This window comes from Bos grunniens, chromosome 1 (genome assembly GCF_055505025.1).
Source record: "Bos grunniens cultivar Pamir isolate PY7600 chromosome 1, Bosgru_T2T1.0, whole genome shotgun sequence".
NCBI classification, from domain to species: domain Eukaryota; kingdom Metazoa; phylum Chordata; class Mammalia; order Artiodactyla; family Bovidae; genus Bos; species Bos grunniens.
In genome coordinates this window covers 103,630,500-103,658,308 of record NC_141165.1, presented here as the reverse complement: position 1 = coordinate 103,658,308, position 27,809 = coordinate 103,630,500, and the positions used below count along the sequence as shown (strand labels likewise).

At 40.9% G+C, this 27,809-nt stretch overlaps 1 protein-coding gene across 1 annotated transcript in view; it reads right to left on the bottom strand.

Annotated features, from left to right (window-relative positions):
• Positions 1-3,492: 3,492 nt before the first annotated feature.
• The window catches only part of GUCA1C (guanylate cyclase activator 1C), a 45,792-nt gene continuing 21,475 nt past the window's right edge, over positions 3,493-27,809 (bottom strand). The window contains 4 exon segments of the mRNA XM_086415640.1: positions 3,493-3,661; positions 12,935-12,982; positions 12,984-13,035; positions 17,728-17,848. Coding sequence (XP_086271766.1) covers positions 3,493-3,661; positions 12,935-12,982; positions 12,984-13,035; positions 17,728-17,848 — 390 coding nt within the window.

Here is a 27,809-nt window from a genome sequence, read left to right as displayed (position 1 = left end):
TCGTTGTTGCTGCTGCTAAGTCGCTTCAGTCGTGTCCAACTCTGTGTGACCCCATAGACGGCAGCCCACCAGGCTCCCCCGACCCTGGGATTCTACAGGCATGATTACTGGAGTGGGTTGCCATTTCCTCCTCCAATGCATGAAAGTGAAAAGTGAAAGTGAAGTCGCTCAGTCGTATCCGACTCCTAGCGACCCCACAGACTGCAGCCCACCAGGCTCCTCTGTCCATGAATTTTCCAGGCAAGAGTACTGGAGTGGGGGTGCCATTGCCTTCTCCTCATTAGATGGCTGTAATTCTGGTTGGGCTACTGCCCTTTGACTATTTCTGAGGCTGTCACTCCCATTTAATTAAAAGTTATTGAGGCCCTACTTGTCATGGGATTCTTTGCTTGAAATTTTACTGTAAAAACCCCTGGGTGGGTGGGGAGCAGGAACTGAGGAATTCTGATAAATACAATAAAAATTCAAAATTTAAAAAAATCATTAGGCAGAAGTCTCTGATTAAAGCTTATCTAAAGGGTGAATTTAAATTTAATGAATGAGATATTTTAAAGTAAAGTAATATGACTTCATATTTCAGTTAGGACTATTTCCTTGGACTCAGCATCACAATGCTAAGTTGCAGAAGAAATGATGGAGCCTAGGACTTTGGAGGAATGTGGTATTAAGAGACAGAGTTCCAAAGGAAATAATATGGTTCTGTTTTTCCAGCCTCTTTTTCTACCTCAGCTGTACATGATTTAATCTAAATCCTTGTGTACCTAGATTTCATCTCATCTCCTTAGGACCACCCTCAGCAAACTTATGAAGTAGACCTTACTTTATGATGTGTTCTCTTACGACAAGCAACTAGCATTTTCACATCCTTCAACTGCACCCACAAACCCATTTTCCTAAGAATCTGACAAGCGTGTGCTCTGTCTGCTATTCTCACATATGAGCAAAGCTATACTTTGGAAAGAGAACAGAGTACTGCTCTCATCTTCTCCATAAACTGTGGGTCAACTTGAGAAGAGGTTGACCCAGAGTGAGTGTTGGGTATAGTGATGGAACAGAGCTTAGAAACCTACCAGGCAGCATCCAAGGAAAAAAACCAAAAGCAAGCCTGGTAAACGAGACAAAGCAGTCATGATTCCGAAGAGGGTGATGGGTGGAAGAGCGCCATCCAGGCAGGAGGCAACAGTGGAGCTGGAGCCTGGGAAGCCGCCTGAGAAATATAGGTTTCAAAACAAAGTGGGAGATGGGACCTGGGATAAAGCAGAGCGCAGATGTTCTTAGGGTCTCTATGGGTAGGGATGTGTCCTTAAGTGTCTACTTGGCTCGCCCTATCTATTACTTCTGTGTTGATAATTAAGCTATAAACCCTCAGCTCCAAAACCCGTCTTTCCATGTTTTACTCTGTGATGCCGGGCTGGGGTCCTACTGACTACATTGCTCTGTCGCCAGTTGTTTCCCTGTTATGCTCAGCCTGGATCATATGATTCTACCAGGCAGCTATCTGGGAAAGTGATACCACTTCTTTGAGTCTCAGCTACCAGGCATAAAGCAGGGATAACAGCCACATCACGGGGCCATCACTATTAAATGAGCCCACTCAGCCAATTCCATAGTAAGGACTTAGTAATAGAGAGAAAAGGGCTTCCCAGGTGTCACAGTGATGAATCCACCTGGCAATGCAGGAGATGAAAGTTCGATTCCCTGGGTTGGGAAGATACCCTGGAGGAGGAAATGGCAACCCACTCCAGTATTCTTGCCTGGGAAATCCCATGGACAGAGGAGCCTGGCAAGCTGCAGTCCATGAGGTCACAAAGAGTTGGACATGACTGAGCATGCATACACACACACAAAATATTTTAAATCCCTGTTTAATACAAAGAATTGGTTAAGAGGACATTGGAGGACTGGAAAAGTCAAGCAAGACACTGAAGTAACACAGAAATGGCAAGGAGCAGCTCCCATCCTAGGCAAGGGAAATAAAAGGAAGAGGCTGAGGTTATTAGAACATAGAAGCTTGGAAGCAGGGAACTGGGACCCAGTTTTATGTGGAAAGGACATTGGGTGCCCCAGAGAAATGTGGTGCAAAAAATGAAATCAACTGCCACTGCTGGGATGGGGCTGCTGCTGGGTAAGAGTGAAATGATGTTTTCCTTTTCACTTCTACTGCTAGGAAGCTCAGTTTTTCTTTTTCTTTTGAAGATCCTAGAAAACCCACTCCAGTATTCTTGCCTAGAGAATTCCATGGACAGAGGAGCCTGATGGGCTACAGTCCCTGTGGTCACAAAGAGTCAGATACAACTGAGCAACTATCACTCACTTAGAATATTTCTACCTGCATCTATATGACCTTCAACTGCATCTTCATCAATTTGTTTACCTAAGTCTTCCTACCTCCATTTATACTTCATTTCTATTGCCGTGTGCGCCTCATCTATCCCTCTCTATACTTGATCCACATCTGTAACTACAGGGAGACAGGGACAGTTCACTCTTTGTGTGTTTTTAACCCAAATTTGAATATGAAAGAGTAATTAGGAAGTTTTTAATGTAAAGACAGCTCACATCTGCTCTTCAACCTCCACTGTTTGCATAGCCTGGCATTGACAGAGGTACTAATAGGCCTGTGATATAGAACCAAAACTTTAAAAGTTCTAACCCATCAAGAAATCTCATTCATCATTTCATTTTTGGGGAAAGGATATAAAAAATGAAATGTCAGAGCTATAATGTCAGGACCATTTAAAATGTCAAGTGCTTGTTGTTGCATAGCCTGGCTGTCTGCTGTTCTGATCAAGCCTCCAACTGGCATAATAATTACAGATGATGCATCAAATTTTCATGCACAACTGGACCCAGATTTATAACAAATCAGATGGAAACATTCTCATTGCCCAGTTGGAAATTTTCTCCTTTCACTACATAGTTTAAGACTTTTCCTTTGGAGCAGAACATTATTACTGATTCAAGACAGTGTTCAGGGTAAGGAAGAAGAAAGAAGGGCAGAAAAAAAAGTTTTTCAACAGACCAGAACTCAGTCATTTATAATATACGGATGAAACAAGAGCCAAGAGGCAGCAAATACATATGTCAAATGCGTGTTTAATCTAAGAATGTTAAATTGTTGAGACACTGTCTGAATAATCCAGTTCTATAAGATGCAGACTACTTTAGGTGGGCAAGAAAACATACATGCAAGCTCCAGTTTGCACTGATAGCCATGGAGGCAATCCTTCAGTTTAACCATGTTCTAACATGTGGACCGAGGACTGATGCATAAACAGAAGCAGCAGTGCTTCTTTTTAGAATCTTTATGAGAGTTCTCTGTGGAACTTAAGTGGGGTATTCATAAGTGGTTACCAATGATAATAAAAACATGTAATCAATAGCAGGTACATGCAGAAAATCACATTTCTTCTCCACTGAGAGTTTTCAATCCACCGAAAGCTGAGTGCTTTGCTTTGCATCCATTCCACAGCTTCTCAACTTTCGCTGTCCCTACACCATTCTTGTCAATTGGTTTAGAAGAAGCCTTTCTCCAGTGTCTGGCTATTTCCCACCACAGATTACTTTCAGTACATTGGAAAAGTCAAAGCTCTTGGAAACAATTTCCAGAAGGCCCTGATCTTTTTCCATGCCATTGATAAATCCTTCCAAAGTCATTTCTCTCAGAAAATAAGAACAATTAGCAAAATGCTTTGTCTACACCACTCACTAACATACAATATATTCACTGGCATTTTTATTGGTATTCTTAGATCCTTTCATCTCAGACTCTTAATTCCTTGAATACCCTTCCATAGAAAGCATTCAGTGCTAGGGTTGTTAGGTGAAAATACAGGTGACAATCTCTTTTCAAGTTGAGAACATCAGGTAGTATATAATACCTGTGTTCACACATACATTTTTAACATCTCTATACAGTATTGATTATTTGACCTTCAATCCGGAAGAATGGCAATGCCAAAGAATGTTCAAACTACTGCACTACCACACAATTGCACTCTCCTCACATGCTAGCAAAGTAATGCTCAAAATTCTCCAAGCCAGGCTTCAGCAATACACGAACCATGAACACCCAGATGTTCAAGCTGGTTTTAGAAAAGGCAGAGGAACCAGAGATTAAATTGCCAACATCCGCTGGATCATCAAAAAAGCAAGAGAATTCCAGAAAAACATCTCTTTCTGCCTTATTGACTATGCCAAAGCCTTTGATTGTGTGGATCACAATAAACTGTGGAAAATTCTGAAAGAGATGGGAATATTAGACCATCTGACCTGCCTCTTGAGAAATCTGTATGCAGGTCAGGAAGCAACAGTTAGAACTGGACATGGAACAACAGACTGGTTCCAAATAGGAAAAGGAGTACATCAAGGCTGTATATTGTCACCCTGCTTATTTAACTTCTATGCAGAGTACATCACGAGAAATGCTGGGCTGGAAGAAGCACAAGCTGGAATCAAGATTGCCGGGAGAAATATCAATAACCTCAGATATGCAGATGACACCACCCTTATGGCAGACAGTGAAGAAGAACTGAAGAGCCTCTTGATGAAAGTGAGAGAGGAGAGTGAAAAAGTTGGCTTAAAGCTCAACATTCAGAAAACGAAGATCATGGCAATCCGGTCCCATCACTTCATGGCAAATAGATGGGGAAACAGTGGACACAGTGCCAGACTTTATTTTTGGGGCTCCAAAATCACTGCAGATGGTGACTGCATCCATGAAATTAAAAAACGCTTACTCCTTGGAAGGAAAGTTATGACCAACCTAAATAGCATGTTAAAAAGCAGAGACTTTACTTGGCCAACAAAGGTCCATCTAGTCAAGGCTATGGTTTTTCCAGTGGTCATGTATGGATATGAGAGTTTGACTGTAAAGAAAGCTGAGCACCAAAGAATTGATGCTTTTGAAGTGTGGTGTTGGAGAAGACTCTTGAGAGTCCCTTGGACTGCAAGGAGATACAATCAATCCATCCCAAAGGAGATCAGTCCTGGGTGTTCATTGGAAGGACTGATGTTGAGGCTGAGACTCCAATACTTTGGCCACCTGATGTGAAGGGTCATTGGAAAAGGCCCTGATGCTGGGAAAGATTGAGGGCAGGAGGAGAAGGGGACGACAGAAGATGAGATGGTTGGATGGTATCACCGACTCAATGGACATGAGTTTGGGTGGACTCCCGGAGTTGGTGATGGACAGGCAGGTCTGGCATGCTGCAGTCCATGGGGTCACAAAGAGTCAGACACGACTGAGCGACTAACGTGAACTGAACTGAATCTTGAACATATGGCCAAGTCATAGTGGCATGAAAACTGCTGATTTCTAAGATCAGAAGGAAATGACTGTTCGCAAGGCTGTTTTTAACATTCTTCTCCCTGAGGAAATGACTTCAAGGACTATCCAAAGCTGTACAGAAGGGTAAACATTTATTCATTCACCAGTTTTGTAGTTCTCTCCTTTTCTGATTTTATATTTCTCATTGTGTCACCTTGACTTAAGCCTTAGGTCTACACTGACCAGCTTTTCCAGTTAGCTACAAAACTATTGATTTATACCCATGTGTACCAGCTGCTGTGTTTTCCACCACCTTCAGCCCACAAGACAAACTTTTCAACGTTGGACGGTGGGGGATGGAGGAGGGGTTCTCTGTCGACTTAAGTCATTTGGATTATACTAATGGGTATATTCAGGTTGAAAAGCACAGATAAATTTCCAAATCTCAAGGAGATTGTACTTTAGAGTGTGTGTCTTGGTGGGAGGTCAGTCAAAGTTAAGTGAAGTTACATTGAGTAGCTTACTAGGGAATATGCACCTGAGGCAGAAAGTCAGCAGGAATCGAAAGCACGTGTTTAACTGTTCAGTTCAGTTGCTCAGTTGTGTCCGACTCTGTGCGACCCCATGGACCGCAGCATGCCAGGCCTCTCTGTCCATCACCAACTGTACCTGTCCTTTAATGGACGAAGACAAATATCTAATGACCACAATTGTGGCTCAAATACAAACAAGTATAAATCACATTTTTATAATATCCTTTCCTTTTGGTTTCCATGGCAAAATAAGATTTCTTTAAAGAGAGAAATCTAATCTTTGTTCCTTTATGTTTTCTTATGCCAAAGAAGTCTGTGCAAAATCCCAGTAACAGCAGGTAGGATCAGAATTCCCTATGTATCCCAGGAAAGTGCAACTGTGGAACAAAACCAAAGAAAAGGAAGGAAATCTGAAACTCCAAAGGAGAAGTAAGTGTGCAGTGGGGAAGTCACATGCTGTAGTGGTCGTAGGGCAGGGGGCCATAAATAAGAATGTCTCCTTTGCAAAGGGAAAACACAGCTGCTAGGTTTACAACCCAAAAGGCTTTTCAGATTTCTAGGGGCTCAGTATGACCACAAGAGAGGTGGGAGTGGAGATTGGGAGCTGAAATCTGTTTTGACCACTCAGCTGTAACAACACTTCTCCATTATCATGGTAGGCCATAGAAGAAGCCATGAAGTCACAAAGTCGAACAAGACTGAGCAACTAAACACAGGATATAGTAGCATATGTTCAAAAGCCATGCAAGTTGTGGAAATGAGAAAAAAGATGAAATACTTATGGAATTTTAAAAATTTGCAATGTAACTGACATATTACCTTAAGGGGTGCAATATAACTTGATGTAACAAAGTAAGTTTAGTCAATATCTATCACCTTACATAGTTACAATTTTTCTTGTCACAACTTATAAGATTTACTCTTAAGATGGAATTTTTCACTGCTGTTATGCTTTTCAAAATACCTATGAATTCTGCATATTTGCTTTTTTCATGTTATCTAACCCACTTACCAAAAACATTCTCCCTTCCAAATTAAGCCAACCTCTACCAAAAGAAACTTAAATAATATTTACTATTTCTAACATACTTATTTTGAAGTTTTCCTCACTCTTTTCCTCCTAAGACTGAGCATTCAAACATTCACCAAGCCTTACTACAGTTGCCATTTCCTCCACGGCATGGCTTCACCAGCATGGCCAACCAGGGCTGCAAAGATGGGAGGTGCTCAGAAAACCTCAGCTGATGAATTGCTTTCCTTTAATCTGATATTCTTAAACATTACTTCCTGGTCCTCTTTGATTTGTCTGTGGATTTATGCCCAAACAAAGTAAAAAGATGGATCTGTGTCTCCCTGGAAAGGATTGCCTGTGCAGGTCCAGAAATTTCCTATCAAAAGATCAACCAGTCATGAGTCTAAGTTGATGAGAAATGACCAAGCCAGAGCTCATGGGACCCAGGACCTAAATTAAAGCTTTGAGATTTTATTTTTTGTTTTCTATTTAGAAACACATTAATCTTTGTGGCATATGATTCAGAAATTGCACAATTTTATATATTGAAATATACATAATACACAGAATGTATAGCCACATTATATAGGGCTGTTTGGGACCCTGAAGGTGAGTTTTATGGGTGCTTTTCCATCATCACTCATGACCAGGTTCAGTGGTTTTATTGGCGATAGGACAGTGACCCATGAATATTTAATCTTGTTTCTGGAATCCCGTTGTTTTGCTGGTATTTCTGGATCATGTCTTTCTTCCCATTAATATCTTAAGTGTCTATAAGCCCAAAACTGCATCTTCCTTCCAAAATATCAAAATGTACTGAGTATGCCCCCATTAGCATTTTTTTTTTCCTCTAAAGAAGTCAGGTTGGTTAGAAAAGAAACCAACCAGTGTCAAGGAATTGCTTTTCAACTCTTTCTAATAAGAACATGAAATTTTGTGCTGGGGCTGGGAAATTAGCAAAGATGGAATTGCAGTCTCAGGAGGTGAGAAAAAGTGACACAAGTTCTGTATTCGTTAGCAAGGTGGCACTAGAAGCTTTTAGTAGTATTTTATAGCCGAGTGTTATAAAAAAGCTGCAATTTTTTGTCTCATATAAAGAAACTTGATTTCCCTATTATTTCCTGGTAGTTCCCAGTTTCCCAGTTTGCTTCCAGTGTTCCAGTCTAGAAACTGGTCTTTCTGGTTAGTCACTCAATAAAAGGTCTTCATGTCCCTGTTTTTGTTTACCCCAAATTACCTCCTTACTAACCACCCTCTCATTTTCTCTTTGGCTTCATTCTGTTTCTTTTCACTTTCACAGTTTATTATTAGCCACTTAAGTCTCCTTTATCCCTGGGCTATTTGGTACTTTGTTGTCTGGACAGTTTCTGCACTTGTGGTTGTGAACAAGTGTCTATAAATCTTCCTAAATCATGTCAAGAATGAGTCCTAAGAGGCACATGGTAACATGCCGATTGCTATTCTTCCCGAAGTAAGGGCTGCAGAATTCCATGCTTGATCATTTATCCTGGGACATCTTGCTGTCCCTTCTGTTTTCATTCTTCAGTGATATTGAATATTGAGCTTCGATTTTCCGTCTTTGTGATTCTCTTCAAAATCTCCTTTCCTAGATGCTTTTGTTCATAATATAAGAATAAGCTAACTTGTTGAGTAATAGCAATGATACATACTCATGGTAAAAAACAACAACAGCACTACAGAGAAGTGTAATGAAAGAAAGAATCCACCGTTAACCTCTCTCTGTGCCTCACATCTATTAATACTTTCCATTGGCAATTAAGTTCTAATAGATCTGTATTTGTATCTTATGACATTTGTAATGCATATTTGGGCTTCCCAGGTGGCTCAACTATAAAGAATCCGCCTGCCATGCAGGAGACTCTGGTTCAATCCCTGGGTTGGGAAGATCCCCTGGAGAAGAAAATGGCAACCCATTCCAATATTCTTGCCTAGAGAATTCCATGGACAGAGGAGCCTGACGGGCTACAGTTCATGGGTTGCAAAAGAGTTGGGTACAACTTAGTGACTAAACAAACCCATTTTCATATATGTTCATTTCCAAACTAGTCTCTTAGATGCCTTTCTTCCTACAGATAGCAATGCATACTGTGCTTACTTGTTCTTTATTTCTTCCTTTGTTTTCCATGACATCTTATCAGATTCTCATTATACAACTGTTTATGGAGAACCTATTATGTGCCAGAAAGTGTGAGAGCACAAGAAACACCAAAGTACATAAAAAACCAGAAATACTTCTTGCCCTCATGGAGCTGATAGCTCTTTGTTTCTTTATTTTCTTAGCACTAAACCTATACCTCTCTTTTGATATAACTTTGATTTGCTAACTACCATGATAATTATGTCTGGAATTAAAAGTATCTATTCTGCATTTTTCTGTTCCAGCAGAATTGATGTTGGTCATCCTTTTGCAATTTTCAGTCAAATTGGGATTTTTCATATAAATCCCTGAAGTTTTCTTTTTCTTTTTTTTTGGTTGCATCTGAGTGTGCTGGAGTCTTCTTATCTTTGGCCTCAATATACATTGGATCAGATACAAATTCTGTGTTTGTTGCTTTTTATTTTGAGAAATCAGAAAATGATATGTTGGGACATGGTTAACACTATTCTGCTACATTTAAACATCTCCATTTATATCAACACCAATGTTTTTATAACAATGATAACAATAAAAGTTTTATTTGAGGTATATATAACTTATAAAAATGTGAATAGATATTTTCATCTGTGACACTCATTTCCCCTTTAGGTCTGAGTGAAGCCCTGTATCCTCCTCTGTCAAATTCTGGCAAAATCCTTTTATACTTCAACAAATATCAACCATATATGTCTTCATTACTTTCTCTTCCTTGTCCTTTGGTGCACTGGGCTGTCGTTGTACAACAATTTTAACACTTTTATCTTGATGCATGGAATGGCCCAGCTCTCCCTTGAGATGATAAAACCACCTCCAATAATTTCCAAATAAAAGCAAATTCTATCAATTTTAATTCTGTATATGCATTTGCCAAGAAAGAGTGGTTCATTGTTATTATACAGTGTGACTAGTTTGGTATCTTCATTTTATAAAAGCCAATGATATTTAAGATATGAGTTTTTATATCAGAGTACATGATGTTATTAATTCTGTAAGCTGTTCCAGAAACCATAAAGTATCCCCTTTTTTCTGAGTTATTCAGTTCAGTTCAGTTTAGTCTCTCAGTCGTATCTGACTCTTTGCGACACCATGAATCGCAGCACGCCAGGCCTCCCTGTCCATCACCAACTCCCGGAGTTCACTGAGACTCACGTCCATTGAGTCAGTGATGCCATCCAGCCATCTCATCCTCTGTCGTCCCCTTCTCCTCCTGCCCTCAATCCCTCCCAGCATCAGAGTCTTTTCCAATGAGTCAACTCTTAGTGTCAGGTGGCCAATGTATTGGATTTTCAGCTTCAGCATCATTCCTTCCAATGAACACCCAGGACTGATCTCCTTTAGAATGGACTGGTTGGATCTCCTTGCAGTCCAAGGGACTCTCAAGAGTCTTCTCCAACACCGCAATTCAAAAGCATCAATTCTTCGGTGCTCAGCCTTCTTCACAGTCCAACTCTCACATCCATACATGACCACTGGAAAAACCATAGCCTTGACTAGATGGACCTTTGTTGGCAAAGTAATGTCTCTGCTTTTGAATATGCTCTCTAGGTTGGTCATAACTTTCCTTCCAAGGAGTAAGCGTCCTTTAATTTCATGGCTGCAGTCACCATCTGCAGTGATATTGGAGCCCCAAAAAATAAAGTCTGACTCTGTTTCCACTGTTTCCCCATCTATTTCCCATGAAGTGATCTGAGTTATCACTACAGGTCAAAAATCCCAGTTCCCTAATTGCAGGTGAACTCAGTTATTCCTGAGCCCAACATCTTCTCTCGTCTAGATTTACATTGTTTTTCAACTCAACTCTATTTCTAGGCCCTTTCCAACCACACTTCCCATTTTACCGTTTCTTTGTTCTTTAGGAGATTACATAAATGTAAATGACTCCTGCATAATTTTCTGTTTTCTGGAACATGTTATCTGTCTCTTCAAACGGAGCCTCTTCATAAGGATACCACCATCCTCTCGTACTTCTCTATGGGAAGTCACTTTTTCCTAGACCCCTTCCACCCCTCACCAGCACTACAAGCAGGAGTTGTGGATATTTTCAAACGTTCTTGATCTGTCCTTTTGAAATTTACTTATGATGCTAAGTCTTAAGTATTCATGATGGTCCATCTACTTTCAGAACACTCACCCTTTGATCAATGATTTTGACCCTGAGTTGAATGGTTTATCCTTCTCTACTCCAGTCCCTGCCACCCTGCAGCACCTCTCGGATTAAAGTCTAAAACAAAAAACAATCTCCAGCATTTCTCTTGCTTGATGATTACCATTTCAGGTACATATTTCAAATCAAGTTTTGCACTGGCCTCATCAGGTCCTCCACTTTCCATTTTTCTGGTTCTTTTCTAACTTCACTTAGCCTCCTCAGCAACTCTGGGCAATCTGAAATTGTTCCTTGCAGCTTTCACATGTACTGACTTACTTTATTCTCCATCTATGTAGACTTATATAAAGTGATGACACCAAGTGGCTTTGATCTTAGTAAACCAGTAAGTCAGCATACTCACTTGAGACTAAGAGGTAGATGCGGGACTGGGTCCTTAAGAGGAAGCTCTTTGCTCTTGATATATTTTCAAGTTGTTTTTCTGAGAATTATACTCTTGCCCAAATGTTTGGATTGCTCATGGCAGTGCTTTCATTTGAACTCTCTCCCAGCTTCCTCCTCATGTCCTGCAGAGTAGTAAGCAGCCACGTTTGACTAAGCAAACTGCTACGTTCAACATGAGCCTCTACTGCCCTCCAGTGTTCACTACAAGTGATCCGTGATGGGTAGGTTGATTCTGTGGAATGATGCCAAACATGGTTTTCAATCCCTTGTATCTGTTCCCTCCCTTGATCCCCTTTTAACATCTCTTACTAATTTTCCACAATTCCAAACTTACTTTTTCAAGATCATCCCTTGATTGAATCCATTTGGTGTAATCCCCCTCCCTTCTCTTGGAATGTCTGTGTTGTGTCTTCTTGTTCCTGCCTCTGAAGAAATGCAACATTTCTGAGATAAAGAGGAAACCAGGTTTTAGGGCAGAACGAACAGACGAACAAGTGAGCAGACAGTACAAATACGGAGAGAGCAGAAATGGAGGCAACTGTGGACAACTCTTTCCAGAAGTGTATCGTCAAGGAGAAGGAAAAATCTGATAGAAGATGGCATAATTGAAGTTAAGAGGGAAAACTTAAGTTTATTCATAATTTGATGAGAAGCTTCCAGTAAAAAAGAAATTCAGCCTTAAAACATACCCACAAACAAACAGCAGAGAGTCCTTCATCCCCTACTCTCCCACTTTTCCCCCTTTTTATTTCCCTTCACCCTTTATATATACAAAGTGTCAGTCACTGTGCATTGAATATAAGTATGGTCAATATGAGCCTCCTTGGTAGCTCAGATGGTAAAGAATCTTCCTGCAAAGTGGGAGACCTAGGTTCAATCCTTGGGTTGGGAAGATTCCCTGGAGAGGAGCATGGCAACTCACTCCAGTATTCTCGCCTGGAGAATCCCATGGACAGAGGAACCTGGCGAGCTACAGTCCATGGGGTCAGTATATATTCAGTCAAATTGTATCAGCTGCAGAACATTGCACTGGTCAAATTGTGAAACCCAAGTGTTGAAGCTGAAACTCCAATACTTTGGCCACCTGATGTGAAGAGCTGACTCATTTGAAAAGACCCAGATGCTGGGAAAGATTGAGGGCAGGAAAAGGGGATGGCAGAGGATGAGATGTTTGGATGGCATCACCGACTCCATGGACATGGGTTTGAGTAGACTCTGGCAGTTGGTGATGGACAGGGAGGCCTGGCGTGCTGTGGTTCATGAGGTTGCAAAGAGTCGGACACAACTGAGTGACTGAACTGAACTGAAGTGATATCACAAGTACATTTTCTTGAAAGGTTCATGGTTTTGTCTAAATCATCTATCTCCTACACAATAAGGAAAGTGAGCCTGAGGTGAAGGGCTATTTTATCACTGTTTACATCTCTTACAAAACACCAATGTGTTAAACTCTTCAGGACTCAGTTTGCTGGTGGTTGAAGGCTTGCACCTTCTGCAAACTAAATCTAAGCTCAACTTTTTTGGAAGCAAATTCATTTTGCAACATTTCTTACCTCAGTGTGACAGAATTGAGGGAATTGTTTATTTCAGGTTTGCTATCCAACCTGTTTTCAGTTCAAAAACAAATAAAAAGATTGTATGTCAGTTCTGGGTAATGAGACTTGGAACTTAAATGAACTGAGTTTAGTCTAAGGTATTATTTTACACAGAACAAAGGGATCCATTCAACATATTAAGTAACAAAAGATACTAACAGCCCACTGGAGAAAATATCACAGTGGTTTTGGACCCAGAAAAGACAGTTTTCTCAAGCTTTAGACTTATCTTTGATCTTATGATGAACATAAAAGGGTGTTCTATAAGCATCTAATGCTTTCTCTCTGGCTTCTGCCACTGGTGTGTTTGTTTTTTTGTGCCCTTTTGCAGAGCTATCAACTGGGAAGACAGACATACATGCCTTGGAAGGATCCTGAATTTCTCTCAGTCTGCCAGCAACTTTTCATCATAAAAGCTGTCAGGGGACATAAGGAAAAAGACATTTCCAGATTTCCTAGAGGGATGGTTTAACCACTCTCCCCGCCCCCACTCTTGCCCCAAGTGACTAAATTAAATGACCCATATTGGATGTAGAAATTAAGAAAATGAGAGAATGGATCAGTCATGTGGGAATTCGAACGTAACTATCTTGATTGAACAGGAGAATCTTTAGAAAAACTGTTGGCAACATTTCAGTTTGTCACATAGGACTCTCTCTTGTTGCTTCCCAAACATTACCAATCTTAAATCCTAGGAATAATCACAGTTAACGGTGGCAAAGCACCACTCTTGGCCTTAGCAAGCCGAAATCTCAGTTAAATAATACTTAGTGCAATGATTAAGATGCATGTAGTTAGTCTCCTATTAGATGAAAATTTAGGATTTCTCAGTTGTCTTGACAGAGACCCCAGAAGCCTCAAAACTTTGGCGAGACATCCAGTATTCCCACATCCTGAAGTGATATTCGACTGCATGTGTAAGTCACAGTGAGAGATGATGAGATTTTTAGAATTTGTCTATCACCCAACTCCAGGCAACATAAGTGGGGATGAAGGATTGACTGGAAGATTAAGGCCTAAGGGGATAATAATTTGGAGGGAGTTGTCGGGTGCCTCGTGTTTTCCCTCTTCTTTGAGGAGAAGCATGGCGGGGCGGGGAGGCAAAGAGGCATGGTTTGTTTTCTTTCCTTCCTCCTTTAGTACATCTGTTTCTCCCCCACCTTGCTAAGCCCTTTCTCTGACCTCTCCGAGTGTGAGCAGGAGGGAGGAGGAGATAAAGGGAGAGTAAGAGAGCCTTGATTTGGCAGATACCATCATGATCACGGTTGCAGAGCTCTCTGGATAGCAGACGTTTAAAGCCCATTCCTTCTCTGAAGCCTCCCACCCCCTGTTCATTACTGAGATTCTCCTGCAACTTCCTAGACGTGAAATCATGCACTTTGATTACAGCCTTTGAGGCTGTTTCTTTAGAAACCCAATTCTAAACATCTGCATCACTGACATTTTGGACTCGACAATTCTTTCTTGTCCTGTGCCATCCTATGCGTGGTAGAATGTCTAACAGCATCCCTGGGCTCTAACAATAGACAGCAGTTGCACCACACCCTCCCCCATTCTCCAGTTGAGAATCAATTGTCTCGACTTTGCCAGCTGTCCCCTGAGGGAGGAGAGTAAAATCGCTCCTGGCTGAGAACCACTCTCCACCTCTCTTCTCCTGAGGATTCCTCACTTCTCCAAGTGACTCAGCTGGACAAGATCCAAGAAAGCTCTCTACCAGCTTCCTCTCTCAGTGGCCCATATCTGATCCAAGGAAACACTCAAGCATTTTTGGTCCCAGCAGATTCCAGGAATGCAGACATATCCTGAACTTTACCCCAAGACTCTGTTGCCATGGTCTGCTTCTTTAGATTTCTCAGGTATGACTGGAACAATGTGTTCCCTAAACTCCAGGGCACATCCACACCTTAACTGGTGTCCTTAGAACCTCATGCAATTGACATGAGGGCTCTTACATGAGAAATCCTCTTCAGTAATCCTTCTCCCAAGCCCTCGTCTTGACCATTTTATACCCTTGAATTGTGATTAAGATGTAACTACTTCCTTTGTAACTGCTTCCTTAACTACTAGTAAATTCTGTCTATACTAGTACTTCCTTCAAATCTTAATGATACCTGGGCTGAATTTCATTTTAACATCTTACTATGTATTGACAAAAATTACACAGTATGTATTACTCCTTACCTTTGTGTTTTTCTTCACTTGTAATTATGTAGAATGTTTGTTTATAGACCACTGATTTTTTATAATTATATATTTCATTGCATTAAAAGTTTTCCTCCTTTAGATTTTTTTAATGTGTATTTGAACTGTAGTGTTGGAGAAGACTCTTGAGAGTCCCTTGGACTGCAAGGAGATCCAACCAGTCCATTCTGAAGGAGATCAGCCCCGGGATTTCTTTGGAAGGAATGATGCTAAAGCTGAAACTCCAGTACTTTGGCCACCTCATGTGAAGAGTTGACTCATTGAAAAAGACCCTGATGCTGGGAGGGATTGAGGGCAGGAGGAGAAGGGGACGACAGAGGATGAGATGGCTGGATGGCATCACTGACTCGATGGATGTGAGTCTGAGTGAACTCCGGGAGTTTGTGATGGACAGGGAGGCCTGGCGTGCTGCGATTCATGGGGTCGCAAAGAGTCGGACACGACTGAGTGACTGATCTGATCTGATCTGATCTGATTTTAAATGATTCTGTGATGTAAATCAGAACTTTTATCTTTGGCAAAATTGTTTTTCCTGACAAAAAGTAACTGACTCTAAAACTGAAGAGAAAAAAAAAAAAAAAAGAGAAAAAAAAAAAAAAAAACTGAAGAGACATTTCAGTCTGTTATGCAGACCACATTTCCAGGAATGTTCTATCAATTTATGGTCCCTCCGCTGTGCCTTTACCAGAATTACATCTTACTGTTTTTAACACTGTATTAATCAGAGACAAATAGCATCTAATTATTAATTTCTACTCTGTGCTAATTATTTCAGTTTGCCTGTTTTCATTTTGTTCTTTCTAAACATTTTAGGGAAAAACTCAAATTAGCTATTTTTCTTTCCTTGGCTCACTAACTTAAGTTATACATTTCAACTAATGAAAATCTATGTAAACTTTCCTGTAAGATTTAGAACAACAACAAAAAGAGTTAATCCTTTAGCTCTTCCTAGTTCTTTTGCAAACCTGACCCCATACCTCCCCTGGGAAAAAAAGTGGATCATGTGCAAAATTTTGCACTTGATTCTAAGAGGGGCCAAGGATTCCTGAAGGCAATAGATCCATAGACCCCAGGGTACAAACCTCATGATTGGAGCACTGCTTTCAGGCACCCTAGTATTTGTATGCCGTATTATATACTTAGTGTTTTTTAAAATAGGTATATATTAAGATGTTATTTAAAAATTTATACTGGATTGGGCACTCTGTAGAACATTTTAGATTCCCAGTTTTGTATTGCAACATGTAATAAGTATGCAGAATTTCTGAATTTTAACATTACAAAGTTCAGTTACAAAACATCTTGGTACTCTTTTTGATGAGATTCAAGTAGAAGCAATATTAGTATTACCATACTCTTGAATTCTTCCCATGTGTTAATATTTACTAAATAGTGTAACAGCTTTGTTGAAATAGTCATTATAGTTCTACCCAATGATTTTTCCTCACAAGTTTCTCTTATACCACACATTATGTGACTCAGCTTCATCTATAAATGAGAGAATTTGGACCATATCATCTCTGTGACATCTGATCCTAGTTCTGACATTCACAAATTCAGCGTATAATATTCATAATGTTTATTTTGTTTCATATCTTTATTCAGGCACAGTGCCCCACTTAGTCACTTTTACTTGGGATACATTTCATCTCATACCATTATAATCACTATCCTCACTCCATTAGCAGAGAGTTGGGGGTTAAGACTTATAAAGGGAGTCCTCGAATTTCAGAGATGGAAAGGATCTGAGCTCCCTGAGCAATCTGTTAGAAAACACTTTAGTCAAGTTCCCAGAAAGATTCATTCCTTAGGACCTTTATTCTTCATCCATGTCTCTTGCTATATAAACCATCTTATATTTCAGCTGCTCCCCACGAGACTTTCTGCACCGAGGCAGAGAAAAAGATAAGTTGTTGTCATTCAGTCACTAAATTGTGTCTGACTCTCTGTGACCTCATGTACTGCAACACCCCAGGCTCCCTTGTCCTTCATTATCTCCCGGAGTTTGCTCAAATTCATGTTCATTGAGTCAGTGATACCATCTAACCATTTTATCCCTCTGCTGCCCCCTTCTATTGCCTTCAATCTTTCCCAGTGTCATTTCCCAATGACAAGTTGGCCCTTTGCATCAGGTGGCCAACCTATGTTTATTTTTCATTCTCAATACCGTTCTAAATGTGTAAACTTCAGAGTGGACTGCACCTAGAAGAAAATGCTGATATGCAGTCGCACATTCAGTAACCAACAGGATAGAGACTGACATTGCTTCAGCCATTCCAAATACACGTCCCAAGAATAGCCAACCACATAGGGAATTGTCACTGCCTCCACAGGAGGAAGATGGAGTTAAATATAGAATGTCCTGCAAAGGATGCCTCACTACTTCACTTACCACAAAGATGTTCCCTTTAGTCAACAGAACCATTTCCGATGACATCATATTGCTCAAAATACCACTTTAATTTTTGCTTCATTTTTCTTGTACTACTGGATTTACAGCAGCAATAAACTCTTAAGTCAATAAATCCATCCTATGGAAAGCAAGGTAGAAAGGGAAATAAATATTTAAGAAGGCCAATTATTTTTTATTTGTGAAGTCATCATTCATGAGCAGGACCTTCAGTACAATATAATACAACTCATGAGATTTTGGCATGAAACTATTCTCTGGAACTTTATTAAAAAGAACTGGTGTAAGGTGTATAGAGACAAATAATTATAAATAAGTGAGAACATTTTCAGAGAAAAGGTACACTTTTTCTTTTCTTTGGCCAAGTGCAGCACATGGGATCTTAGTTCCCTAACCAGAGATTGAATCTGTACCCCGCTGCAGTGGAAGTGTGGAGTCTTAACCACCTGAAACCAGGAAAGTTCTGAAAATGTTTACTTCCTATGACAAAAAAGAGTCTGAAATGCCATGATTGGAAGGCTGAGTTCTCACAGAGAACACCCTACAGTGGTTTCTTCTGAATACCTTCAGGTTTTTGCCTCCACTCAGGGAGAAGGCCAGGTGCCAATTTTCAATTACAGGGAAACATCCAGTATGTAGCTAAATTCCCTACTGTTTTAGAGAAACCGGTTGAAGTTTTTGGGCTGCTAATCTGCAGGATTCCTTTTAATCCCATCATTTTCAGTATGAATCAAAATTAATTTTTTAAAAAGATTTTGTTGTGTTAAATCTTAGAAAAGATTAAGGGGTGCAAGTTTAGGTAGTTCCCCTCATCCTGTTTTAAATTGGTAAAACATTCCCAGTTGAAAAGCATCCTGTGCCATTCTTAGAATCATATACTTCAAACCTTGCTCAGCCAAATGCTCGACTATTTTAAGAAAGGTGGCCAGCTCTAGGGGAGGTGTCAGGCCATTCTGTTTTTCCATGTGCTTTCAGCTGCTAATGGGCAGCATCTTCAGCCCAGGAAAAGATGCTATCAGCTGATTCTTTTTGGAATATTTGGGATGTCAAATTATATTTACAAAAACAGGATGTGACAAAGTATCCTTTTTCCTTGGAAATAAAGGACTTTAGGCTTACTGGTCTATAAAGTGATGTGCTTAAGTCTTTAAGACTTGAGACTTAATTCTACCAAGTCTAAGAAAAGTGAGAATCCACCAGTGTTTATGGATGTAAAGCAAAGCCTGTTTGGCTGGTTAATGGCTTTTTTGAGATTCCCACATTTTAAAATGTTTTCAAGTTAATTCAGTCATTTTTATTATTGATTTTACAATGTTGTTTTAGTTTCTGTTGTACAACAACTTGAATCAACCATCAGTTCAGTTCAGTCGCACAGTTGTGTCTGACTCTTTGCGACCCCATGAATTGCAGCATGCCAGGCCTCCCTGTCCATCACCAACTCCCAGAGTTCACTCAAACTCAGGTCCATCGAGTCAGTGATGCCATCCAGCCATCTCATCCTCTGTCATCCCCTTCTCCTCCTGCCCCCAATCCCTCCCAGGATCAGAGCCTTTTCCAATGAGTCAACTCTTCGATGAGGTGGCCAAGGTACTAGAGTTTCAGCTTTAGCATCATTCCTTTCAAAGAACACCCAGGACTGATCTCTTTAGAATGGACTGGTTGGATCTCCTTGCAGTCCAAGGGACTCTCAAGAGTCTTCTCCAACACCACAGTTCAAAAGCATCAATTCTTTGGTGCTCAGCTTTCTTTACAGTCTGACTCTCACATCCATACATGACTACTGGAAAAACCATAGCCTTGTCTAGACGAACCTTTGTTGGCAAAGTAATATCTCTGCTTTTGAATATGCTATCTAGGTTGGTCATAACTTTCCTTCCAAGGAGTAAGTGTTTTTTAATTTCATGGCTGCAATCACCATCTGCAGTGATTTTGGAGCCCAGAAAAATAAAGTCTGGCACTGTGTCCACTGTTTCCCCATCTATTTCCCATGAAGTGATGGGACCAGATGCCATGATCTTTGTTTTCTAAATGTTGAGCTTTAAGCCAACTTTTTTACTCTCCTCTTTCACTTTCATCAAGAGGCTTTTTACTTCCTCTTCACTTTCAGCCATAAGGGTGGTGTCATCTGCATATCTGAGGTTATTGATATTTCTCCCGGCAATCTTGATTCCAGCTTAAGCTTCTTCCAGCCCAGTGTTTCTCATGATGTACCCTGCATATAAGTTAAATAGGCAGGGTGACAATATACAGCCTTGACGTACTCCTTTTCCTATTTGGAACCAGTCTGTTGTTCCATGTCCAGTTCTAACTGTTTCTTCCTGACCTGCATATAGGTTTCTCAAGAGCAGAAGTGTCCTAAAAGAAGTCAGCTCAAATGTGCCCAAAACATTACATGGTTTTACCTTTCTTCCACCTGCTTTTCCTACTGCTCACTTCCACTTCACTTGTTAATCCCTAGCAGAGCTGTGGCTGGGACAAGGGAAGTTATTAGAGAGTTGAAATGTAAGGTGACATCAAGATATCATCTCCAGATTTGGTGGGACACAACCATTATTTTTCAGAAACAGGGCTGGCAGGTGTGGAGAATAGAAGGTGGGTAATACGGTGTCTAACCACAGGTGCATCTGCTTCTGGGTCTTGTTCCTGTGTCTCCAGGGTTGACCAATCAATACAGTCATTTCCTGGGTAGTTATTGTGTATATTTACCAAAAGGTCACAGAAGCATCTTCCCTGTGAAGACTGAGCTGGTTTGTTATAAGGTGGACACTCCAGTATTTCCATAAAACTTTATATTTTATGATATTTTGTGATGATTCATTTTACGAGTCTTGCTTCAGTGATCACAATTTTCAGTGTCACCTGGGCATGATGGATGACAACAAGGTAGATTGAACAATGTTGTCTTTAGAACATTTGGTATTTTATGATAAGGCACAGTGGGTGGGTGGTCCTAACACATTTTCTTATCCAGGCTTCTAAAGCTCTAGGCAACCTCTACCAGGAGACAAGCAAAAGTATTTTCATTGTGTGGTTTTAAAATGGGCAATTTGGCTCATCTACAGTCAAAGTCGATGGTTATGGGTGAGGAGACCTTTTTACTTAAACAAGTGCGGCCTCTTTCAAAGGCTCCTGCAAGCAAAACATTTCCTGTTTTCATTGGAGCATTCTGTTATGTGGTCTGGCAAATTAATCCTCACAATCTGCAGTCAGATATCCCTTTCCAATTTTCATCCCATTAAGATTTTGTATAAATTTGCATTGGTGAGACAATTCTGGTGAATGTAATTTAATAGTTTGTGTTAATCTTGGAGAGGGCGTTAACTAAAATGCTTCTTCTGTAAAAAAGAACAAATCTTGTCTTCATTTGATCTATAGATTTAGGATGGGTGAGAGGGGAAAAAGGAACTACAGAAAAGGCAAGATATTTCTCCAAATGTGACTAGGAGGCATGCAATAGGGAATGTCCAAACCAGCTTTTCTCTGGGGCAACCAAAAGGAAAACTTGTATTTCTGTGGTTGAACTATGGGAGCCCCCATGGCACATAGAACTGTATGAAGAAGTCTGACATTGGCCTTGAGCCAGAATGGGGTTCATAAATTCTATGTCAGAATCAAGTGTGGACATCAAAATACAGATTCCTAGACATAAACCTGAACAAGAACATCAAAACTACTTGGGATGGAGTCCAAGAAGCTGCAGTTTAAGATGTTCCTCAGGTAATGTCTTATATATCCTAAGATTTGGGAATCACGGACCTACGCTGTTTTTCTTATCCATGTCTATCATTGTAGACAATGTTAACATCTAACAACTTTCCAAGTGGCTCTGTAATTGTGGCTTACTCTCACATGAATTTATAAACCTTTATTCAAACTAATTAGAAAAATTATGACCCACAAGGTTCAGCCTCAGAATGAGTCATGAGTACAGTCTAGCCAAAAATTAATTTCAAAATAACAGCAAGTCTTTCGTTTCTGGAACGTGACTTGCAAGACATTTATAGGTTTCTGCACAACACCCCCTCCCTCTCCCATCTGCTCCTCCACATGAATCCTGATGTTCCATCTTCAGCAGTCTCCACTGCCCCATTCTTTCACATGCCTGCCCTACCATGAGAACATTTCGTTCTTTTATTCCAATTTCTCATAATTCTGAATCACAAAACTCTAAAAAGTGGGTTTGGTAAGGGAAGGATCTTCTTTTGAGGTTGAAGGGTGGGGTGGAAATTGGATGAAGACAAAGCCATCTGGTGAGCCTCAGGAGAGTTTGAGAGCCTATTCACAGTTTTACTCCCAAAACATTTATAGATTTATACATCATGTTCTTAGGATAGAGTAGATTACAGGGAAGAGTTAAATGGGGGTCAAGATATGGAAGCATAAATTTCTGTTTCCTAAGGGAGTTTGGTTCCATTACTGTGTTGTTTTGTAGAGGGTGTTCAAGTGAGGGGAAGAGAAATACGTGGAAACGAGCTTTCTCATGGTCTCTGTAAAATGTGTGTGCCTCAGAAACTAAGGCACACTTTTTACATCTATAAAGAAAGTTTAAGAAAAAGATTTTCCCCCAGGAGGTGAAATTCTAGAAGTATACGATAAAAACAAGGGAAACAAAGTCATGCAGTACAACTTCTGCTCAACAGAAAATATTCAGGTGGAATATGATCTCCAGGTGATATTCACGACCTGCCATAAATCAGTTGTTTTAAAAGTAGGATCAATTTGAAATGAAGGTAGAAAGTTAAAGCTGATATGCACATGAAAATAACTGATTTATTATTAAGTGAAAGAACAACCGTTAGTATATTTTAGGAAGCTGTATGGGGGAGGCCCACATCCCAAGCCCCGTGCTGGTCGCTCTCCATGCATTCTCTCTCATTCTAACAACAGCCTTACAGGTAGCATTATTCTTATTTTACATAAAAGAAAACTGATTTTCAGAGTTTAAATAAACCATCTAAAGCAGCAAAACTGGGATGTGGGTAGATCCAAGATTTAAGATCTAGTCAGCCTTACTTGGGTTTCCCCAGTGGCTCAGTGGTAAAGAATCCACCACAATGTAGGAAATGCAGGAGATCTGGGTTTGATCCCTGCCTTGGGAAGATCCCCTGGAGAAGGAAGTGGCAACCCACTCCAGTATTCTTGCCTGGAGAATGCCATGGACAGAGGAGCCTGGTGGGCTAGAGCTGTGGACTCACAGAGTCAGACACGACTGAAGCAACTGAGCACAAGCTTACTCTAAGACTTTCCTTCATATCATGCAATATTGCCCTCAATTTATTAAAACTGAATTCTCTTTCTGGAATAGATGGGACAGGTTCAATGCAGTGGGTGGTTGTGGACTTCTATGTGTGAACAACTTGGTAGTGCAAGTGTGTAAGGTAAGGTAACTCAGTGTCTGAAGATGCTGTGTTTCCTTCAGACCTGGTACTGCCCAAGGTAAAGCTGGCCATGTCCTCTAAGCCATTTAACCTCAGGGAGACTTGAGCCTCTATTGTTGGCTCTCCCTCACTCTGCCACTATAGCCACCTGGCTAAGCAGGACAGGAGGTGTTCATCCTCCAGCCCCTTCCTGCATCCAGATTTGATGAACACTTCTGTCCATTCTGGAATTCTTGGCCCCTCCCTCCTGGCCCACAGTTTAGCCTCCAGCACCCTACAGATAACAGGGCCTTCCCAGGTGGCTCAGTGTAAAGAATCTGCCTGCCAATGCAGGAGACACAGGTTCAATCCCTGGGTCAGGAAGATCCCTGGAGAAAAAAATGGCAACTCACTCCAGTATTCTTGCCTGGAGAATTCCATGGACAGAAGAGCCTGGCAGACTACAATCTATGGTGTCACAGAGAATCACACATGACTGAGTGAGCACGCACACTTTTGTACCCCTATAGACAACAGCCTCTCACTGCTTATGGCTTCCCCCAGGAATATTCTCCCTCCGGGAGGGCCAATGAGATGAATCAGTACATGCACCAGTTCTCTTCCAGCTGACCCTGTTTAGTCCTCACCCATGATCTTGGCTAGGAAACTAGAGCCTTCCTTTATGACTGTGGAGTTGGTCCTTGCTTTGGCTCATCATTTCCCCCTCTTTGGGGCCTCCCACCTGCATTAAAACTCTCACTCCTCCATTCTCCCCACCTTCTAAAGTGAAAGTGAAAGTAAAGTCACTCAGTTGTGTATGACTGTTTGTGACCCCGTGGACTGTAGCCTGCACCAGGCTTCTCCATCCATGGGGTTTTCCAGGCAAGAGTACCGGAGTGGATTGCCATTTCCTTCTCCAGGGTGTCTTCCTGACCCAGGGATCGAACCCAGGTCTTCCGCCTTGCAGGCGGATGCTTTACCCTCTAAGCCAGCAGGGAAACTTCTAAAGCTTTTGAGTAAAATCTCACTGTCGATATCATCTGAGAGGTTCAGTATGGTCCCGTCACTCTCTTTGCTTCAGTGATTTTGAGATACAGATATTGAAATTTATCTTAGTGTATTTCAGAGACATTCTCTTCAGGGTTTTGTCCCAATGACAGAACCATGAATTTATGAGCTGGATAATATTACAAAAATTTGGCTTCATTTCATTGATTCAAAATCATGAAATTTCAGCTCTGGAAACAGTCCTTCATTTCAGATGATAAATGAGCTGGACTAGTAATAATAACCATGACAGCAGTGACAGTTGTTGGTGTGATGTAACCCTTGTTATACATTTAGGACTAGGATTGTGCTTTACATGTATGGGCTCATTTAACCCTAACAAGGCCCTAACAGTATTAACCAAGAAGCACAGCATCTCAGTTCTAGTAACATTATCATGGAAATAGAAATGACTTATTATAACTAGCTATAAAGCCACATTTGTTCGTGCTGAGTGGGCTTCCCATGTGGCACCAGTGGTAAAGAACCTGTTTACCAAAGCACAAGATGCAAGAGATTCAGATTCAATCCCTGGGTCAGGAAGTTCTCCTGGAGAAGGGCATGGCAACCCACTCCAGTATTCTTGCCTGGAGAATCCCATGTAGCCTAGTGGGCTCCAGTCCATGGGGTTGCAAAGAGTCAGACCCAACTGAAGCAACTCAGCATACGCACACACACCCTCGTAGTCAGGAAAATAATCCAAATCCAGCAAAAATCCAAACTTTTAGCCCAGATTAAGACTTATTTCCTCCCACAGCTTGGACTTTCTATTATTTTTCACAGAATCACTATCTGAGAAATTCGTAAATCATCACGGTCTCTAACCTGGAGACGGTGAGATGCTTTCATTCTTTTACGTGTGACACTTCAGTGACATTTTGCCAGCTGTGGCAGGCCAGTAGCAACATATGAATTGAAATTTCTGCCTGAAAATGGTTCCTCAGATGGTCAGAAGAAAACCCAGAGAGCAAGTGATAAGCACATTATAAAGTGAATCAACAACTGCCAGTGATACTTAATTGGCATTTTAGGAACTGAAAAGAAAGTAGGTAATAAGCGCTATCTCTGTCACATCAAGTACCTGTGAATGCTTTAAAAAATACTTTTGTGAATTTTTTAAATCTGTAAAGGAAACTTGTTGTTCAGCATTTATGACCTAGCTCATTTTCACCTACTGACTTCTAACAGCAAACAAAACCTCTTTCAGCCAAGGAATTGCTGGAACATCCTGAGGAGGCTCGCTTCTCTAAAATGAAAATATGCTGGCCTGGGAAATGGATTCTATAATGTGATTGTTATGCAGATCAGACTCAATTGTTCTTGACTTGGTCACCACTGTACAAGATTTGAGGATTCTGGGACAAAGGTCTTCTCAAACTAGCTCCTGGTGTTTATAGGCTTCCTGGATATCCAGGAGCTGACCATCTGCCCCTAGAAAGCCGCCAGCTCAGCGTGCCCTACCCCATAACTTGAAAGCCGGTCTCATATGCACTTCACGGAAGGCAAGACCATTGTCCAGGTTTGATCACTTCTGGAGCTAAGTATGGAAGACTCATGCCAGATTATAATAGCTGCCTTTTGCAAGGAACTTCAAGTAGCTAATGTGGGTTTCTTATCAGCATCAGTCTCCTTAAACCAATATTACAATAGATAAAATCTAGGCTCACCCTCGGAGAAGGCAATGGCAACCCACTCCAGTACTGTTGCCTGGAAAATCCCATGGATGGAGGAGCATGGTAGGCTGTAGTCCCTGGGGTCATGAAGAGTCAGACACTTACTGAGTGACTTCACTTTCACTTTTCACTTTCATGCATTGGAGAAGGAAATGGCAACCCACTCCAGTGTTCTTGCCTGGAGAATCCCAGGGATGGCAGAGCCTGGTGGGCTGCTGTCTGTGGGATCGCAGAGTTGGACACAACTGAAGCAACTTAGCAGCAGGCTCACCCTAATTCAGTCAGCCTGTCTCTCAAGACTGCATTATTTCTCCTGGAAGAGTTGGATGCTTGCTCTTTAATGACTGCTAAGTGACATTGTACAGGAGACAGGGATCAAGACCATCCCCAAGAAAAAGAAATGCAAAAAAGCAAAATGGCTATCTGAGGAGGCCTTACAAATAGCTGTGAAAAGAAGAGAAGCAAAAAAGCAAAGGAGAAAAGGAAAGATATAAGCATCTGAATGCAGATTTCCAAAGAATAGCAAGGAGAGATAAGAAAGCCTTCCTCAGTGATCAATACAAAGTAATAGAGGAAAAAAACAGAATGGGAAAGACCAGAGAGCTCTTTAAGAAAATTAGAGATACCAAGGGAACATTATATGCAAAGATGGGCTCGATAAAGGGCAGAAATGGTATGGACCTAACAGAAACAGAAGATATTAAGAAGAGGTGGCAAGAATACACAGAAGAACTGTATAAAAAAGATCTTCACGACCCCGATAATCATGATCATGTGAGCACTCTCCTAGAGCCAGACATCCTGGAATGTGAAGTCAAGTGGGCCTTAGAAAACATCACTATGAACAAAGCTAGTGGAGGTGATAGAATCCCAGTTGAGCTATTTTAAATCCTAAAAGATGATGCTGTGAAAGTGCTGCACTCAATATGCCAGCAAATTTGGAAAACTCAGCAGTGGCCACAGGACTGGAAAAGATCAGTTTTCATTCTAATCCCAAAGAAAGGCAATGCCAAAGAATGCTCAAACTACTTCACAATTGCACTCATCTCACACGCTAGTAAAGTAATGCTCAAAATTCTCCAAGCCAGGCTTCAACAATATGTGAACCATGAACTTCCAGATGCTCAAGCTGGTTTTAGAAAAGGCAGAGGAACCAGAGATCAAATTGCCAACATTTGCTGGATCATGGAAAAAGCAAGAGAGTTCCAGAAAAAACATCTATTTCTGCTTTATTGACTATGCTAAAGCCTTTGACTGTGTGGATCACAATAAACTGTGGGAAATTCTGAAAGAGATGGGAATACCAGACCACCTGACCTGCCTCTTGAGAAACCTATATTCAGGTCAAGAAGAAACAGTTAGAACTGGACATAGAACAACAGACTGGTTCCAAATAGGAAAAGGAGTTTGTCACGGCTGTGTATTGTCACCCTGCCTATTTAACTTATATGCAGGGTACATCATGAGAAACACTGGGCTGGAAGAAGCTTAAGCTGGAATCAAGATTGCCGGGAAACATATCAATAACCTCAGATATGCAGATGACACCACCCTTATGGCAGAAAGTGAAGAGGAATTAAAAAGCCTCTTGATGAAAGTGAAAGAGGAGAGTGAAAAAGTTGGCTTAAAGTTCAACATTCAGAAAAGTAAAATCATGGCATCCGGTCCCATCACTTCATGGGAATTAGATGGGGAAACAGTGGAAACAGTGGCTGATTTTATTTCTGGGGGGCTCCAAAATCACTGCAGATGGTGATTGCAGCCATGAAATTAAAAGACGCTTACTCCTTGGAAGGAAAGTTATGACCAACCTAGATAGCATATTCAAAAGCAGAGACATTACTTTGCCAACAAAGTTCCGTCTAGTCAAGGCTATGGTTTTTCCAGTGGTCATGTATGGATGTGAGAGTTGGACTGTGAAGAAAGCTGAGTGTGAAAGAATTGATGCTTTTGAAGTGTTGTTTTGGAGAAGACTTTTGAGAGTCCCTTGGACTGCAAGGAGATC